The following is a 20,160-nucleotide window of genomic DNA, read 5'->3' on the forward strand; positions in this document are numbered from 1 at the left end:
TCATCATTCTTGTTGCTCTTCTCTGGACCCTCTTCAATTACTCCACATCTTTCTTGAAATGTGGTGCCCAGAATTGGACACAATACTCCAACTGAGGCCTAACCAGCGCAGAGTAGAGTGGAAGAATGACTTCTTGTGTCTTGCTCACAACACACCTGTAAATGCATCCCAGAATCATATTTGCTTTTTTGCAACAGCATCACACTGCTGACTCATTCAGCTTGTGGTCCACTATAACCCCTAGATCCCTTTCTGCCGTACTCCTTCCTAGACAGTCGCTTCCCATTCTGTACGTGTGAAACTGATTGTTCCTTCCTAAGTGGAGCACTTTGCATTTGTCTTTATTAAACTTCATCCTGTTTACCTCAGACCATTTCTCCAATTTGTCCTGATGATTGTGAATTATGACCCTATTCTCCAGAGCAGTCGAAACCCTTCCAGCTTGGTATCATCTGCAAACTTAATAAGCGTACTTTCTATGCCAATATCTAAATCGTTGATGAAGATATTGAAGAAAGCCAGACCCAAAACAGACCCCTGCGGAACCCCACTTGTTATACCTTTCCAGCAGGATTGAGAACCATTAATAACTACTCTCTGAGTACAGTTATCCAGCCAGTTATGCACCCACCTTATAGTAGTCCCATCTAAGTTGTATTTGCCTAGTTTATTGATAAGAATATCATGCGAGACCATATCAAACGCCTTACTAAAGTCTAGGTATACCACATCCACCTCTTCTCCCTTATCCACAAGACTCGTTATCCTATCAAAGAAAGCTATCAGATTGGTTTGACATGATTTGTTCTTTACAAATCCATGCTGGCTGTTCCCTATCACCTTGCCACCTTCCAAGTGTTGACAGATGATTTCCTTAATTACTTGCTCCATTATCTTCCCTGGCACAGAAGTTAAACTAACTATTCTGTAGTTTCCTGGGTTGCTCTTATTTCCCTTTTTATAAATGGGCACTATATTTGCCCTTTTCCAGTCTTCTGGAATCTCTCCTGTCTCCCATGATTTTTCAAAGATGATAGCTAGAGGCTCAAATACCTCCTCTATCAGCTCCTTGAGTATTCTAGGATGCATTTCATCAGGCCCTGGTGACTTGCAGGCATCTAACTTTTCTCGGTGATTTTTAACTTGTTCTTTTTTTATTTTATCTTCTAAACATACCCCCTTCCTACTAGCATTCACTATGTTAGGCATTCCTTCAGACTTCTCAGTGAAGACCGAAACAAAGAACTCATTAAGCATCTCTGCCATTTCCAAGTTTCCTATTACTGTTTCTCCCTCCTCGCTGACCAGTGGGCCTACTCTGTCCTTGGTCTTCCTCTTGCTTCTAATATATTTATAAAAAGTCTTCGTTTCCCTTTATTCCCGTAGCTAGTTTGAGCTCATTTTGTGCCTTTGCCTTTCTAATCTTGCACCTGCATTCCTGTGTTTTTTGCCTATATTCATCCTTTGTAATTTGTCCTACTTTCCATTTTTTATATAATTCCTTTTTTATTTTTAGATCAGGCAACACCTCCTCCCTTTTTTCCCTGTCTATCCTTCCTGAGCAAGCTGTACCCTATATCATTTAGGGGAACCCAGGATAACTTAATTACCCCAAGATGCTTTCCTCAAGTGTTATATTTTCTTCTTCAGACAATGATGAAATTCTAGTCCCTAGACTGTCATCATAGGGATCATGGTCAAGGTTCCTTTTAAGCTGCACAGCAGCACGGCCCCACGGCTGCTTAATCAGCCCCTACCGGCTGGGAGAGACACACTTCTCTGTCCTCAGCAGGGAGCTGCTATTGTCGCCGAGGGAGAAGTGCCGCTCCCCCAGCATGGAAGCTCCGTGCATGGCAGCCCTGTACCCCTGGCTGGGCAGGGCTGATTAAGCAGCTGTGAGGCTGTGCAGCTAAGACAGAACCTTAGTCATGATGGAAGTTTAACCTGACATCCATTATAACAGACATGCTTTGGAGAGCATGCCTAACTATACCTCCATTAGCTAATATGTGTATCCCTTGGAAAATAATTTTATGACTAATTGTAATTTATTGCAAAATACTAACCATTTAATTTCCAAACCCAAAGTGCACCACAGGCCGCAAACAAACGGGCTGCAGGCTACATGCAGCCCACGGACCAAGTGTTAAGTAGCCCTGATTTATTCAGTTTGTACAACTGTATTCATTCAGGGTCTCATACATTCATAATAAAAACTGTAATAAAAAATGTGCAATAAACTGGTCCTCCTAACAATAACTAGAAAAAAAGACTCCTTCCACTATTTCCCACATTCTTCTGCTTCTCCCAACTCTCCAGGAAAGGCCTGGGAAAACAAATTAATCTTAGAGCATGACCTGGGAGTTAAAAGATTTGGGAGAACAGACATAAGAACATAAGAATGGCCATACTGGGTCAGACCAAAGGTCCATCTAGCCCAGTATCCTGTCTACTGACAGTGGCCAGCACCAGGTGCCCCAGAGAGGGTGGAGCGAAGGCAATGATCAAGCGATTTGTCTCCTGCCATCCCTCTCCAGCCTCTGACAGGCAGAGGCCAAGGACACCATTTTATCCTCTGGCTAATAGCCTTTTATGGACCTAACCTCCATGAAATTATCTAGCTTCTCTTTAAACTCTATTATAGTTCTAGCCTTCACAGCCTCCTCTGGCAAGGAGTTCCACAGGTTGACTACATGCTGTGTGAAGAAGACGTTTCTTTTATTAGTTTTAAACCTGCTCCCCATTAATTTCATTTGGTGTCCTCTAGTTCTTCTATTATGGGAACTAATAAATAACTTTTCTTTATCGGCCCTCTCCACACCACTCATGATTTTATAGACCTCTATCATATCCCCCCTCAGTCTCCTCTTTTCTAAACTGTAAAGTCCCAGTCGCTTTAACCTCTCCTCATATGAGACCCGTTCCAAACCCCTAATCATTTTAGTTACCCTTTTCTGAACCCTTTCCAAGGCCAAAACATCTTTTTTGAGGTGAGGAGACCACATCTGTACACAGTATTCAAGATGTGGGCGTACCATAGTTTTATACAGGGGCAGTAAGATATTCTGGGTCTTATTTTCTATCCCTTTCCTAATAATTCCTAGCATCCTATTTGCCTTTTTGACCGCCGCTGCACACTGTGTGGAAGTTTTTAGAGAACTGTCCACGATAACTCCAAAATCTCTTTCCTGATTTGTCGTAGCCAAATAAGCCCCCATCATACTGTACGTATAGTTGGGGTTATTTTTCCCGATGTGCATTACTTTACACTTATCCACATGAAATTTCATTTGCCATTTTGTTGCCCAATCACTCAGTTTGGTGAGATCTTCTTGGAGTCCCTCACAGTCTGCTTCTGTCTTGACTATCCTAAACAGTTTTGTATCATCTGCAAACTTTATTACCTCACTGCTTACCCCTTTCTCCAGATCATTTATGAATAAGTTGAAAAGGATTGGTCCCAGGACTGACCCTTGGGGTACACCACTAGTTACTGCTCTCCATTCTGAAAATTTACCATTTATTCCTACCCTTTGTTTCCTGTCTTTTAACCAGTTCTCAATCCAAGAAAGGACCTTCCCTCTTATCCCATGGCCATAGAATTTACACAAGAGCCTTTGGTGAGGGACCTTGTCGAAGGCTTTCTGAAAATCCAAGTATACTATATCTACTGGATCCCCCTTGTCCGCATGTTTGTTAACCCCTTCAAAGAACTCTAACAGATTAGTAAGACAGGATTTCCCTTTACAGAAACCATGTTGACTTTTGTCCAACAAATTATGTTCTTCTACATGCTTCACAATTTTATTCTTTACTATTGTTTCGACTAATTTGCCCGGTACTGAAGTTAGACTTACCGGTCTGTAATTGCCAGGATCGCCTCTAGAGCCCTTTTTAAATATTGGCATCACGTTGGCTACCTTCCAGTCATTAGATACGGAAGCCGATTTAAAGGATAGGTTACAAACCACAGATAATAGCTCAGCAATTTCCCATTTGAGTTCTTTTAGAACCCTTGGACGAATGCCATCCGGTCCCGGAGATTTGTTAACATTAAGTTTTTCTATTTGTTCCAAAACCTCCTCTAATGACACTTCAATCCGGGACAGTTCTTCAGATTCATCACCCACAAAGGATGGTGCAGATTCAGGAATCTCCCCAACGTCCTCAGCCGGGAAGATTGAAGCAAAGAAATCATTTAGTTTCTCCGCAATGGCTTTATCGTCCTTGATTGCTCCTTTTATAGCTCGATCATCTAGGGGACCCATAGATTTTTTAGCAGGCTTCCTGCTTCTAATGTACTTTAAAACATTTTGTTATTTCTTTTTGAGTTTTTGGCTAGCTGTTCCTCAAAATCTTTTTTTGCTTTTCTTATTACATGTTTACACTTGATTTGACAGTGTTTATGTTCTTTTCTATTTATCTCACTAGGATTGGACTTCCACTTCTTAAAAGATACCTTTTTGTCCCTCACTGCTTCTTTTATATGGTGGTTAAGCCACGGTGACTCTTTTTTAGGTCTCTTGCTATGTTTTTTAATTTGGGGTATTCATTTAAGTTGGGCCTCTATTATGGTGTCTTTAAAAAGTTTCCATGCAGCTTTCAGGGATTTGGCTCTAGTCACTGTGCCTTTTAATTTCTGTTTAACTAACCTCCTCATTTTTGCGTAATTCCCCTTTTTGAAATTATATGCCAGGGTGCTGGACTGCTGAGGTGTTCTTCCCACCACAGGAATGTTGAATGTTATTATATTATGGTCACTATTCCCAAGCGGTCCTGTAACGGTTATATCCTGGACCTGATCCTGCACTCCACTCAGGACTAAATCGAGAATTGCCTCTCCCCTTGTGGGTTCCTGCACCAGCTGCTCCAAGAAGCAGTCATTTAAGCCATTGAGAAATTTTATCTCTGCTTCTCTTCCTGAGGTGACATGTATCCAGTCAATATGGGGGTAATTAAAATCCCCCATTATTAAAGAGTTCTTTATTTTGGTAGCCTCTCTAATCTCCCTCAGCATTTCAATGTCAGTATCGCTGTACTGGTCAGGTGGTCGGTAATATATCCCTACTGCTAATTTCTTATTATTGGAGCATGGAATTACTATCCATAGCGATTCTATTGAACATGTTGATTCACTTAATATTTTTATTTCGTTTGATTCTACATTATCTTTCACATACAGTGCTACTCCGCCACCCACCCGGCCTGCTCTATCCTTTCTATATATTTTATATCCCGGTATGATTGTGTCCCACAGATTTTCCTCATTCCACCAGGTTTCAGTGATGCCTATTATGTCAATCTCCTCATTTAATACAAGGTACTCTAGTTCACCCATCTTATTAGTCAGACTCCTAGCATTTGTGTACAAGCACTTTAAAAATTTGCCACTGGTTATTTGTCTGCCCTTCCCTGATGCATTGGATTCCTTTGAATGCGGTTGTTTGTCTGCTCTGGCCCATGGTTTGCCCTCTCCCCTCCTCTCTTTCTGACTACAGCTTAGAGAATCTCTATCAATGGATTCTCCTCTAAGAGAAGTCTCCCTCCGATTTACGTGCATCTCCGCACCAATCGGCTTTTCCCCATCTCTTAGTTTAAAAACTGCTCTAGGGCCTTTTTAATGTTTAGTGGCCAGCAGTCTGGTTCCACCCTGGTTTAGGTGGAGCCCATCTTTCCTGTATAGGCTCCCCCTCTCCCAAAAGTGTCCCCAGTTCCTAATAAATCTAAACCCCTCTTCCCTACACCATCGTCTCATCCATGCATTGAGACTCTGAAGCTCTGCCTGCCTACCTGACCCTGTGCGTGGAACTGGAAGCATTTCCGAGAATGCCACCAGGACCTCTTGCAGTTCAATCAAAGGAATGTTAGCTAGAGCTCAACAGCTCCAGTACTGAGTAAAGAGATTTACTTTCCAGAATCCAACATATTTAAAGCTTTATATGTTAAAACTGACACTTATGAATTACTAGGGTTACCAGGTGGCTTCAAAAAAAATACTGGACACACTTGATCTCAGACGGGGAGCGGAGCTGGCCGGGAGGATGTGGGAGGAAGAGGGTGTAAACCAGCTGGCAGGAAGCAGGGCTGGCTTGGGAGGGGGGAGGGAGGGACAGCAGGACCGGCTGGGAGATGACGGGGGACTGGCCAGCAGGAAGCAGCTCTGGACGGGAGGGGATCAGGGGGAGCAGAGCAGAGCTGGCCAGGAAAGATCAGGAGGAGGAGCGGGGGAGAACCCGCCGGCAGGAAGCAGGGCTGGTCGGGGGAAGCGGGGCTGGCTGGGGATATCGGGGGGGGGGGGGGGGGGGCGGGAACCGGCCGATGAGAAGCAGGGCTGGCTGGGAGGGAGTCAGGGGTAGTGGGGCTGGCCAGGGGGAGGAGCGGGGGGAAAGAATTGGCCGACAAGGAGCAAGACTGATCAGGGTGCACACAGATCCCAGGGCATTACCCATCCCACGCGTTGTTGCGTACTGCCTGGCTGGTAGACACACACACACAGCGTGAGCGTGTCTACCACCCAGGCAGTTCGCAACTAGGTACTGATACTCCTAATAATAATAAACTTACCTAATTAGAAAATACCAGACACTTTATATGTCTGGTATTTTCTTAATTTTTTTCCCGGACAGAACCCTCAAATACCGGTCTTTCCAGTTCAAAACCGGACACTTGGCAACCCTATGAACTACCCGCAGAAATGAACTGGCAGTGAATGAAGCGTCTCAGGTTCCCTGGAGCAAATACATCTCAGAATACATGTGGCAGCATTTTGCACCCACTGACGTTTAGCTGAACTTCAATCCACCCTCAAGATACAACATGGCAAGACTCTTCATCCATGTAGCTAAAACAGGGGAACAAATACCCTGAGGGCCTATGCAGGCCCCTGCTTAGCAGGCTGGGGATCATGCTGAGACAGACTCTTCCCAGAAACAGTTAAAACTCGAGCAGTTCTAATTCTAGCTGTGTCAGGGAGCAGAAAACAGGAAATCAAGCACAGGGGAAAGCACTACTTCGCCATAAAGCAGGAGGCTTTAGAAAGACAATCTCATGAATCCTATTAAGGGAGGTTGTGCCTTTTCAGGAAGTTATTTCATGTGCCCAGGTAGTCTCGGATTAACTCAAATCTTGATAATTTCCAGTTTATTTCACCATTTCTTTCTATGTAGCTAAACCGTAGCCACAAACAAGATGAATTTTACTACTATCATCCCGTTAATTGCTGTGGCCTATCCAAACCACTTTCCTATGTACTTGACATACATTAGGCTAAATTTTATCCTCAGTAATACTATGGAATTCCAAGTGGGAGTATCGGACAGGATAGGAACTGGTCAATAGAGAGCTAGGTCATGAAGGTAAACTGAGAAACCTACCTGCTCGGGGTTCTACAGTCTTGTTAGCACCTACATCCATGAACACAAATCGTCCACCACCAAAATCCTCAGTGTAGTCAGACAGATAAAGCAGTGATGTATAGTCAAAGGAGCCATAAGTTACCTAGGAACCAAGAGAGACCATTAAATTACTTAACTCCAGCTTAGCTTCTCCAAGAATGCAAACTCCAGAGACAATTAGTCTGAGGGACTTTTTCAATTTTTCACATCTTGTTTTAGACATTCATTAAAAAGCTCTCTGAAGCTGGGAATGAACTTTTCATTTCCTAATAGTTTTAAAAAGACACATCAATCTATGAAGCAAAATGCAGGACAATGTAGCACTTTAAAGACTAACAAGATGGTTTATTAGATGATGAGCTTTCGTGGGCCAGACCCACTTCCTCAGATCAAATAGTGGAAGAAAATAGTCACAACCATATATACCAAAGGATACAATTAAAAAAATGAACAAATATGAAAAGGACAAATCACATTGCAGAACAGAAGCAACCCACTCTCCCTACCTTTAATATCATCAATTCACAGACACTTACCTTCCTTCCTCCCCCCCCCCCCCCCCCCGCATTCCCCTTCTGTTCTGCAATGTGATTTGTCCTTTTCATATTTGTTCATTTTTTTAATTGTATCCTTTGGTATATATGGTTGTGACTACTTTCTTCCACTATTTGATCTGAGGAAGTGGGTCTGGCCCACGAAAGCTCATCATCTAATAAACCATCTTGTTAGTCTTTAAAGTGCTACATTGTCCTGCATTTTGCTTCAACTACCCCAGACTAACACGGCTACATTTCTATCACATCAATCTATGTCAGTCTAACTCCTCTGACTGGTATTTCTCCTAGCCAAAAAGATACCAGCTCTAGAACTGACATTTTGGCTTGAAATCAAAAAAGTATAGGACCAGAGAGATAGATAATGTATCTAGGCGAAAATTCCCCATGGCTGTGATGAAAAGGATTTGAACAATCTCTAACTGATTAGCTTCACTTCTTATCTTAGATAAGAGGGGTGTCCAAACTCTACACCTTTTACTCCCTCTCCCTTTCATCTGTGAGCATGCAGGCTCACATAAACCGATGATTCATATCTTCCAAATAGACTTGCATTAGAGGAACAGCTCCTTTAAACAACCACAAATCTTTGTTTTGTTAAAAAGGTTCACAGATGGCTTTGGAAATAATTTTTTTTCCTACAACACACAGAGGACCACATGTTTTAAGTCCATCACACATTGTGCCTTTTAAATGTCTTAATGCCCTTCAGACTTTTTCCTTAATGTTTTTTACATTACTAATTTTGCTCAACACCTGTGTTCAAGAGGGACAAAATTCACTTTATGGGACTCATAACATGCTATGAAAACACTGAATACTGAATCTGTCTGAGCTCAGGCCATCCATAATTAGAATATTTAAATTACAAAAAAATAAGACTCGCACTATTCATATCAATAAACACTTTTCAAACCCACACATTGTCTTGACATTTCTGGTTCTATTTTTTTAAAAAAAGAATAGGTGTACTAAACGCAGGTAAAGCCAGAATTCTGACTGAGAAGCAGCTGCATATACTACATTGCATGAGCATGAACTACAAAAGAGAATAAAATAAGATTAGGAGAAAATTAAGATGCTAGATGACTTAAAAGAAAAGTGGCATAAAAAAGATACGATGTATTAAAATCCAAATCTGGAGGAAGGAGAAATTAAAGTCTCAGACTCTCTCTGTAGCCTCTTAATTGAAACAAAATTAGAAATGTAAGGTGATGTGTAAGGGCTTTTTAAAGAAAAAAACCTTTCATAACTGTTCTTCAAGATGCATTGCTCATGTCCATTCCAATGTGTGTGTACATGCGCAGCATGAATGGCTGTCCGAAGATTTTTTTCCACAACAGTACCCATCAGGTTAGCTACGGAGCCCCCTGGAAAAGGTTCAGAAAAGGGCAACAAAAACGATGAGGAGTTTGGAACAGGTCCCATATGAAAAGAAATTAAAAAGACTTGGACATTTCAGCTTAGAAAAGGGGAGACTAAAGGGGGGATATGATAGAGGTCTATAAAATCATGACTGGTGTGGAAAAAGTGAATAAAGGAATGCAAGCATCATTGTTACGTATTTCGTAAAGACTCAAGGCACCATGGCCGGGCTGAAGGGAAGCACTGAAAACTGATAATCGTGTTCTGCCACTACAGAGTGGAGGAAACGTCTGCAGGCTGGAATGATGAAAATGTGAAAGTACACATCCTTGAGGTCAAGGACAGCTTACCAGTCCCTCGGGTTTAGGGAGGGAACGATGGAGGTCCATGCAGAAACCTGAGCTTCCTTATGAATGCATTCAAGTGCCTGAGATCTAGGATGAGGAGCAGACTCGTTCCCCTCCATAGCTGTGGGAATAAATAGTATTGGGAGTAAAAAACTCCAGGGGAACCTCCTCTATCACCCCCAGAATGAGGAAGAATTGCACCTCCAGGAAAAGGAGCTGTTCCTGAAAAGAGCTCCCAAAGGGGGGGAAGGAAGGGATAGCGGAGCAAGGGAGGTACAGAATTGAATATTCCATTACCACCATGCTCAAGACCCAGTAGTTGGAGATAATTTGGGCTATGCACAGTGCAAGTGGGATAGATGGTTCACAAAGGGCAGGGAAGGAACTGGAATGCACATGAGCAATCACTCAAAGAAGTAGTGATATTATTAATGACATTTTAATCCCAAAACCTTGAAAGTTCATTAACTTTTTCAGGCTGGTAATAAATCCCCACTCCATAATTCTATCTTCCTTGCAACCTTGCAGAAATACCTTCAACTAAAAGGACACGTTGGCTTTAGGGATGTAAGCGAGTAGTCGACTAACAGTTAAGCAGGAACTTATCAGTTAGCACTATCAACTAAGGATGTTAAGTATCGGGGGTAATTGACTAATCAAATAGTCGATGCATTTTTGCATCGACTATTCAATTAGTTGATAGAGCACTTCCACCTTTGAAGTGAAGCAACAGCCCTAGGGCTGTTGCTACACTTCAAGGTGAAAGCACCATGTGGAGCTTGCGGTCAGCTGGGGACTTTGAAACACCACGAGGAGCCTGACGCCGGACTCCCTGCATTGTTTCAAAGCAGCAGTGCTGCATGGAGCCCAGGTCAGCTAGGAAGTCCACAGCTGATCCTGGGTTCCACACGGCGCTGTCACTTTGAAATGCAGTGTACAGCCCGCGGTGAAGACCGGCGTCTGTCCCCAGGCTTCAAGTGGCACTGCCACTTTGAAGTACTCCCTCTTCTTCCCCCCTCCACTTCATGCCTCTATCTGAAAGAGGCAGCAAGAGGGGGGAGAAGCGACTAGTCCTTCACATCCCTACTATCAACTACTTGCTCGTTCCCCCACCATCACCCCACTACAGCTCTGCACCATTAAAGGGACAGGGGAGCCGGCATGCAAGATGCTAGCTCAGTCCTTGGTCCCACAGCTCTTAGAACAGCGCGCGCGCGCGCACACACACACACACACACACGCTGCCACTCTGCACTATTAAAGGGAAGGCAAGCCAGCATCTTTGCATGTCCGCTCCCTTGTCCTTTTAATAATGCAGAGTGGCAGCAGAGGGTTGTTCTGAGACTTGTGGGACCAGGCATTGAGCCAGCCTCCCCTTGCACTGTCTCCTCTGTCCCTTTAACAGTGCAGAGCTGCAGCAGAGGGGTGTGTGTGCATGTGTGTGTGTTGAGACCCGGCAGGACCAGAGACTGAGTGCTGTAACTGCCCTTCCTTATCGACTAATTGAGTAGTCTATGGAAATTCCAGCAACTACATGATTAGCCAATAATCACTACTTAACATCCTTAGTTGGCTTGCACGGGAGGTAAGGCCACAGGTTGGTCTAAGAATGTTTCTGGAATGGGAAAACTCTCTCTCATGACACAGATATTCATTGTAACTTACTCTTTCTCGTCAGTGCCTGCAAGTCTGAGGCTTTAGGGGCATTTATTATAATACACAATCACCAGTGCACTGCTCTCCACACTTTAGGTGAAATCCTCCATTCTCTCAACCTACCCCATCAACTCTGACCCTATGACTCACAAAAATGGCTTTATTTTTTCAGACACTGAAATAGGGACATTGCATATGGCTACAAACAAAGTCATATATCCCATTCCTCCTCCTAATTAATAAACTTGAAAAGAAACTGCAAAATCTTCTTTGTCAATGTTTTCAGCAAGGTGTTAGCCAGTCCTCTGCAAAACCAATTACTGTATTCAGCAATACAGCACTTGCAGCAGTGTTACCAACAGTGTATGTTCCAGCGTAGAGATAGTGAGGATTTTTTTTTTACCAGCATATCATCTAATCTTTAGCAGCAAATAGCTTTTTCTATTACTGTTCTTCATGACAGCTAGTAATTCAAAGAGAGATCAGTATTAAGAACCGGTGACACTTTATAAGTGGGTACTAAATTACACTAAACTAAAACAGCCTCTCTGGAATAATACATCTCATGAATGTCAAATGCATTTATTATCCCAGGAACATTAAATATCAAAAGGTGTAATAAATTACACAAAAAAACTCTTATAATTTAAACCATCTAATAAAAATCATACTGATAATTTCATCAAGAACAATTTTAATACCTCTTCATGAAAAATTTAATTAAATCATATAAAGTAGCAAAGCTAAGATCATTTAAACATTTCTGCTAGTTAGTTTGCACAATTACGGAGCATGAGCCAACGAAACTCTCTAATGTGCACTATGCTAAACTGCACACCTTTTATAATGGGTTCATTTTTTTTTCAAACGACAACATAATTAGCTCATTATGAAATTTCATGTATTTATCTGCATTTCAATTGACAAAATTAGGTATATTCTGATTCTCCTTAGGTTTTTTAAAGTTGCATTTGTTCATTTACTCACCAATTTGATCTTTTCAGTAATGTGAAATAGGTAAACCTATCATCAGCAAGGATATAATGCATTAGCATTATGCTTCAGGATTCAAACATTAACATGAATAGGCCTGAATTTGAATCCTATTTTCCAATCACACATTCCATAGCATAAGGAAACGGGTAATTAAACCAAGTTCTGAGCCCAAAATAAGAACCCTGTTCAAACGCAAACCAGCTACGATTCAGAAAAAACTATCTCCTTAGAATCATAGGGCTAGAAGAAACTTCAGGAGGTCATCGAGTCCAACCCTCTGCCCAAAGCAGGACCAATCCCAAATAACCATCCCAGCCAGGGCTTTGTCGAGCCGAGACTTAAAAACCTCTAGGGATGGAGATTCCACCACCTCCCTAGGTAACCCATTCCAGTGCTTCACCCCCCTCTTAGGGAAATAGTTTTTCCTAATATCCAACCTAGACCTCCCCCACTGTAACTAAGACCATTGCTCCTTGTTTTACCATCTGTCATTACTGAGAACAGTCTCTCTCCATCCTCTTTGGAACCTCCCTTCAGGAAGTTGAAGGCTGTTATCAAATCCCCCTTCACTCTTCTCTTCTGTAGACTAAATAAGCTCAAATGCCTCAGCCTCTCCTCATAGGTCCTGTGCTCCAGCTCCCTAATCATTTTGGTTGCGCTCCGCTGGACCCTCTCCAGTGTGTCCACATCCTTTCTGCAGTGGAGGACCCAGAACTGGACACAGTTAATGAACTTAACCCAAAGGAAAATCTGTGGCCCCTATTTCACATTCAGACTTGTTCCAACAGTCCCTGAAGCCCTTTTAAGAGCCCCACTGAATGCTCTGCAACTCTTTATGCAAACCCTAGGACAGTGTTTCTTAAACTTTTTAAGACCAAGGAACACCAAACAATAATCTTTTTTTATGAGGAACACCAAGGATTTTTGTTGAGGAAAAAAAAAAAGGTAGGGGGAAAAGGGTCATGTGGGGAAGTTATTGAGGGAAAAAAAGGGTCAAGGGAAAGTTATTGTGCAAAAAAAAAAAAAGTCACCTACCCCTTTAAAGGCAGCCATTTTGAATTCTGTTGTTCTCCGCAGTACACCTCCGACTGCCTCAGTTTAAGAAACACTGCTCTAGGAGATAAAGTACTTTCCCAGACAAAGCTGGAAATGTGGGGAATATGTGTTTGATTTTAAAATTCAGCACACTGAGCTATTAGTAGCAGGAAGACTGGCACACCACAAACAGCATGGAAAGAAAGATGGGGTACATATTCTATTTCACAACCAGTTCTTGAATGGCTTGAAATGGAGGTAAGACTTACATTCAAAAACATTCCATCATTTTAAAAAAAAGTAACAAATGTTATGGTCTTAAACACTCTTCTCCCCCCACCCCACCAACATTTACCAAGAATTAGAAGAACAGATTCTTGTAGATCACTGGCAGGGAACCTTTTTTAGGTTGAGGGCTGCTGACCCACAGAAAAATCAGTCGAGGGCCACACACAAGTGAGAAGCAAAGTGAAACACTTGTAAGAAGAAAGACAACACTACTCACATTCACCTGGTACACCAGAGCCTGGAAGGCCCAGGATAGTAGATTTTGTATGCTCCAGCCCTGTTGGTGGGTAACAAGGGAGCTGGAGCACCAACACGGGCTTCCCAATGTGGGGGGATCCCTGAGTCTTGGGGTCCAGATCCAGGCAAGCTGGGGGCCACATTCTCTTCCTGAGGTTCCCTATCCCTGTTGTAGATTAAGCTGTTTATTTACAGACCCATAATAGCAACATTTCATCAACCACTAACAGCCTTCAATCTTTATCATGTACCTATAATCTGATACGACTGGATTTCTAATTGCATTTATGCTCAGCAACAACTTCTCAATGTCCAGCTCACTCTTTTCTGGCATACTTTTCCCCCTTATATCATTCTTGGCCCTGTCTTCTTAGCATATGCACAATGTGCCTCAATTGGCACATGACCAGGATCCATCACTAATGTGATGGGTTTGGGTTGGGGGAGGTTATTGAAAACAAAACAAGAAAACCCAAAAACATATGAGTCTCAGGACTAGCAAGCAAACTTCTCTTTTTAGGGCATCTAACTGCTTCTAGCTAGACTGAGGATAAACCATTGGTTTCTAAGATTCAGAACAAGTGGTGTGGATTTTTTTTTAACCCTAAAAGACAACGTAATGGGTCTGAATCTAATCATTCAGGCATAAAGTAGGCTAAATAAGGCAGGTTATTATTTCACATTGCAATATTTTTGTTCTAGTTTGTCAATGGACATTTTCCTGATTTTAGTAACACTTGTTATACCTGTAAGGCTCGGACAGCAAATATTTACAATGGGCACATAATCATTTCTTGTACAGGAAATGTATGAAATGCTATTACAACCTGTGGTTTATTTTATAAAAACCACAGGCTATAACAGCATTTCAAATATAAATAAGAGTTATATATTATTACTTAAAATCTTTGCAAGTGATAGGTATTTATTTTGCTTCAATATGTAAGGGAACTCATGCAGATGCTCACAAAAGTGTGAAATTATTGATACTTCATGCTTTATTCACCAACATTCACAGAATCATAGAAATGTAGGTCTGGAAGGAACATCAAGAGTCATCTAGTCCTTCCTCTCAATTGCCACACTGAGGTAGGACCATACATGACAAGTTTGCATTTCACGTATTCTTAAAAGTCTCCACTGAAAGGGATTCCACAACTTCCCGACTCCTTAATTCCAGTATTAATTATCCTTATAATTAAGACATTTTCCTAATATCCAACCTAAATATCCCTTGCTATAAATTAAGCCCATTACTTCTTATTCTATCTCTAATGAACATAGAGAACAATTAATCACATCTTCTTTGAAACAGCCCTTTCTTTGAAACAGCAGGGCAGGAATAGGGTCCAGAGTGACCTGGACAGACTACAGGATTGGGCCAAAAGAAAACTAATGAGGTTCAACAAGGACAAGTGTAGAGCCCTGCACTTGGGAGGGAAGAATCCCAAGCATTGTTACAGGCTGGGGACCAACCAGCTAAGTAGTAGTTCTGCAGAAAAGGACCTGGGGGCTACAGTAGATGAGAAGCTGGATATGAGTCAACAGTGTGCCCTTGTAGCCAAGAAGGCTAGTGGCATATTAGGTTGCATTAAGAGGAGCATTGCCAGCAGATCCAGAGATGTCATTATTCCCCTTTATTTGGCTCTGTTGAGGCCACATCTGGAGTATTGTGTCCAGTTTTGGGCCCTCCACTCCATCTGTAGTGACAGACGGCAGAACAAGGAGCAATGGTCTCAAGCTGTGGTGAGAGCGGTCCAGGTTGGATATTAGGAAAAACTATTTCACTAGGAGGGTAGTGAAGCACTGGAATGGGTTACCTAGGGAAGTAGTAGAGTCTCCATCCCTAGAGGTGTTTAAGTCTCGGCTTGACAAAGACCTGGCTGGGTTGATTCAGTTGGGATTGGTCCTGCCTAGAGCAGGGGGCTGGACTTGATGACCTTCCGAGGTCCCTTCCAGCTCTATGGTTCTATGATTCTATGTTTTTGAAAAATATATATATTTTTTGTTGCCCTCTACAAGACTCCTTCCAGTTTTTCCATATGTTTCTTAAAGTGTGAAACCCAGAACTGAACACAACACACTAGCTAAGGACTTGCCGATGCCAAGTAGAGTGGAACAATTACCTCCCACGTCTTACCTATGGCACCCCTGTAAAAATATCCAGAATATTAGCCTCACACACATTTGGCCACACTGTTGCGTCATGTTTGATTTGTGATCCACTGTAACCCCTGAAACTCTTCAGCAGTACTACTCCTAGCCAGTTATTCTCCATTTTGTTGTTGTGCTTTACAGGCAGTCCCCGGGTTACATACAAAATAGGGACTGTAGGTTTGTTCTTAAGTTGAATTTGTATGTAAGTTGGAACTGGTACATATTGTAGGGGAAACTCTAGCCAAACATTTCTCCAGAGCTCAGTTTTATTCTCCCACACCTCACTTCCCTCAGTCCTTTATTCTCAAGCTGAGGTGTCTGCTGAGAAAAGCCGCTCCGCGTCTCCCTGGTCTGCTGGGCGGGGCGCTAGCTTCGCGTCTCCCTGGTCTGCTGGGGTGAAGCAGCTAGTGCGGGGTTGCCTCACCCCGTTTGTAAGTAGGGATCAGATGTAAGTTGGATCCATGTAACCCGGGGACTGCCTGTACTCTTGCATTTAATGATTTTCACCTTGATGACAAATCTCAAAGTCCTTAGATTATGAAATCTCAATGGCCAGGCGTTAATATAAAAACAGTAATATATAGATGAGATGATTACCACTCAGAAGGAAGAGCACACATTAAGTTATTGCATTTCATGGTACAGTACTGGGATCTGTCTATGATGATGTTCCTTGTGATAGACTGAAGCATCTGGTGGAACTGCCAGAAGCCAAGTCAGCACTGCCTTCATCCTAGATTCCGTTCTTATTAGTACCAGTTTGAATAATCTGTACTGTATAAATACTCCCCGTCTATGATCCCTCTGGGTCCACGTTACTCTGTATTTATAGTACCTCTTCAGCAATACTCAGAAAGCTGGTCTTGATTATCATTGCTGTGTCAATGGCTCTACACTTGATCTTGCATCACTACCCTAATTTAAACTGAGGCTGTATCAAGTACAGTTAGCCTGTCACAGTATTTTCTGAAGTTCAGGATAGCAGAACGAGCACTTTGCTAATGAAAGCATCAGTTGATAGGAGTTCAGCAAATCAGAGGTGACTACCACAGCTTTGATTGATGCTATTAGAAATGCAGTCAAAAAAATAAGAGCTTTCATTCATTCAATGTACCTTCCATTACAACCAAAATCAGAGCATGAAAAAAGTCACGACTCCTCCACAGAACATGCAATAAAGCAAACCTTTCACATCATTGATGCCTAAATATTTCAATTATCCATACCTGTTGGCATGTGTTTTAAGAAACTGATTGGCTCATCACACCTTTGAAGCCAGGGCTGGCCTTCAAGCCAACTTCTCAGGATGTCAAATCAACAGCTGAGGACAAAGAGGGGCTTTTGCTCAGCCATTCTGCCTGGGAGGGTGCCAAAATCATTTTCTATCCTAGGGCCTGAAACAGTGACTAGTAGAGCTTGCTGAGTTCCCCAGAAAAGAGTTTTCCATCAGGAAAATGCTACTTTCTTACAAATGAAATGTTCCACAGGAATGTGCTGATTCCATTAAACTTTCAAGAGAGACCACAGGCCAGCTGACCAACCACACCTGGTTTCCTGTCAAACTAGACTGTCCAGGCTGCCCAATTTCCAGAGCTCCCAGAGTGTCAGCAGTCTCCGGGCTCCAGTGCCCCCAGCAGCTCATCTAGCGAGCTCTGCCAGAACTGGGACTCCCCAAGCTTACTTGGCAGGCTGACACTTAGTTGGGGAGGCTGGACCAGAAATTTTCAAAAAATGTTTAGGTTTTTAGTTCTCCTTTTAATTCTTCTGAAACAGATTATTTTGAAAACGTCCATTCCAGAGAACATGTTGCATATCTGACTTGTCATGCAGATTCAGAATGAAAAGTTTTCAGAAATACAAATCATAGACTCAGAGGGTTGGAAGACATATTAAGAGTCCAATTCCTGTATCGGGGGCGGGACTCATCCGCTGTGGCAACTCCTGCTGGTAGCTCTGGTGAATTAGTCCTCTCTCACCAGGGTGTCCCCTTCTGGCAGTGTCTTACCTGTCTGCAGTCCACGCTTGTGTTCCAGACCCGTGTCACTCCTGGACCATGGCATCCTCTTCAGAACATTGTACTCTGGCAGTGCCCACTCCAGTGGTCTCTTGTCCCCAGTCCTGTGTCTTTAGTGCCACTGTGGCCAACTGTGGTCTCCAAGTTTAGCCCCTCCGTCCCAGTAGGAAGCCACCGTCTATATCAGCCACGCCTCAGTGGCAAGGTGTGGTACAAGAGGGCGGGAGGACCCAAGCCCACTCACTACTTTGGGTCCCGACTCCGGGACCCTCTGGTGACAGCCTTGTCCCCAGTGACCCTTTGCAACCTCCTGGCAGGTATCAAGATGGAGCCTCCCTTTCTAGCCCGCAACCCTGAGCCTGTCCAACACTGTTCTCCTGAAGGTGCTTCTCTGGGAACCAGGTCCAGCACCCTCCCTGGTCAGGGCCTAATTCCTCACTCTCTGCAGGGCTGCCTGAACAAGCCACACACTGATTGGCTCTTTAAAAGCCTCTACCTGATTGGCCAGGGCTCTGTGCAGGCTCCCTCCTGCCTGCTTTAATCCCTTCCCGGCCAGTGTGGAGTAGTCACTCCACCACACCCTGCTAAAAGCAAGACCAATCCCAACTACATCATCCCAGCAAGGCCTCTGTCAATCCAGGGCTTAAAAATGTAGTTGAAAATTCTGGTTCAGGTTCCCAAATGGCTCAAGTGTTTACCATTATGAAACATATCCCAGGCATAACACAAGTACGCAGACTGACACGGAAAAGATTGTTTGCATCAAAACTCTTATTTGGAGCTTTGTGGATTCCAGAAGCAGAAAGAATTCTGTTTGCCACTCAACACTCTCCTGGAAAGCCCAATATGACAGTGGATAGATGAAACCATCTCTCTGCTTCTCTCATACCTTCCAAATAACGTTGTTTTTGTCTCAAATAAGTTTTTTTCTTTACCAGTTTCTGTGCATGACCTCTATGAGACTGTAATTAAAGGACTACCTGGGAGATGGCAGAGTGATTAATCTTCACACAAAGCACAGTCAACCTGTGGAACTCCTTGCTAGGAAATGTTGTGAAGGCAAGGACTTTAACAGGGATCAAAAAAGAACTAGATACATTCATGGAGGAGAGGTCCATCACTGGCTATTAGCCAGGATGGTGTCCCTAGCCTCTATTTATCAGAAGCTGGAATTGGTGACGGGGATGGGATTGCTTAATGATTACTTGTACTGATCATTCTTTCTGGGGGCAACTAGCATTGGTCACTGTTGGAAGACAGGATACTGGGCTAGATAGTCTCCTTTGGTCTGGCCATTCTTAAGTTCTTGCTCCAGCTATTAAAGCAACTGTCAAAGTCCACCCATGATTTAAAAACCTTTTAGATCTCAGTGATGAGCAGGACAAGAAATGTTTTTGCTTTTTTTAACATTTACAAGTGTTACTGAATATTTTAGATATGAGCAGCCATCTGCAGAATATAACTAACATTTTTCTTTTTTATATTGTGCAAACCAGAAATGCATTCAATATGACTGCTTAGTCACTGGAATGCCTGACTGCACTTTGCTCAAAGAACATACAGCACACCAAACATACTACCAGAATGTACAAAATCAGCATGGTACACCTTCCATGGCATTCTGAATACAGTAAAAGCATGTCCTAGATTTGAATGCATCTGTACTGCTGGCAGCCCACTTGGAAGAGAGGACACACAAAAGTTTGTCATTCTGGCTTAGAGCTTTCTAGCTGAACCCACTGCAGGCAACATGCCAGACCACAAGGAAAACAAATTCATGTTACACTTTTTTCTAAACATTCTACTACATCACTATGATTGTCTTCTGTTATTGCGTAAGTAATAAACAACGAAGTCAGAGATAATAAGGGAGGCAGGAGTAGCATATGTATTTATACAGATATACTTTTGTACTTACAAAGCTTTAGGGCTGACCAACATTGTACATTACAGAATGTATTTATTCATTACCAGAAAGTTATAATTCGCCAAAAAAGATGAAAAAATAAAATACACACAGCCATGTACTAGTGCAACTGGAGGCTATTCAGCATATTTAGCCAACACAAAGGATATTAACTTCAACAGATGTATTACACAGAATGAGATTACCCGTA

At 42.7% G+C, this 20,160-nt stretch overlaps 1 protein-coding gene across 5 annotated transcripts in view; it reads right to left on the bottom strand.

Annotated features, from left to right (window-relative positions):
* The window catches only part of OGFOD3 (2-oxoglutarate and iron dependent oxygenase domain containing 3), an 83,143-nt gene that overhangs the window by 19,326 nt on the left and 43,657 nt on the right, over positions 1-20,160 (bottom strand). For 4 of the 5 annotated variants that reach the window (XM_006132382.5, XM_075903546.2, XM_075903544.2 and 1 more), the window contains one exon: positions 7,374-7,497. The exons of the other annotated variant lie outside the window; for it this stretch is intronic. In XM_006132382.5, the coding sequence (XP_006132444.2) occupies positions 7,374-7,497 (124 nt within the window). The remainder of the gene's footprint in view (positions 1-7,373; positions 7,498-20,160) is intronic. 5 annotated transcript variants of the gene reach the window in all.

The sequence above is a fragment of the Pelodiscus sinensis genome, chromosome 20 (genome assembly GCF_052426305.1).
Source record: "Pelodiscus sinensis isolate ZL-2025 chromosome 20, ASM5242630v1, whole genome shotgun sequence".
NCBI classification, from domain to species: Eukaryota; Metazoa; Chordata; order Testudines; family Trionychidae; genus Pelodiscus; species Pelodiscus sinensis.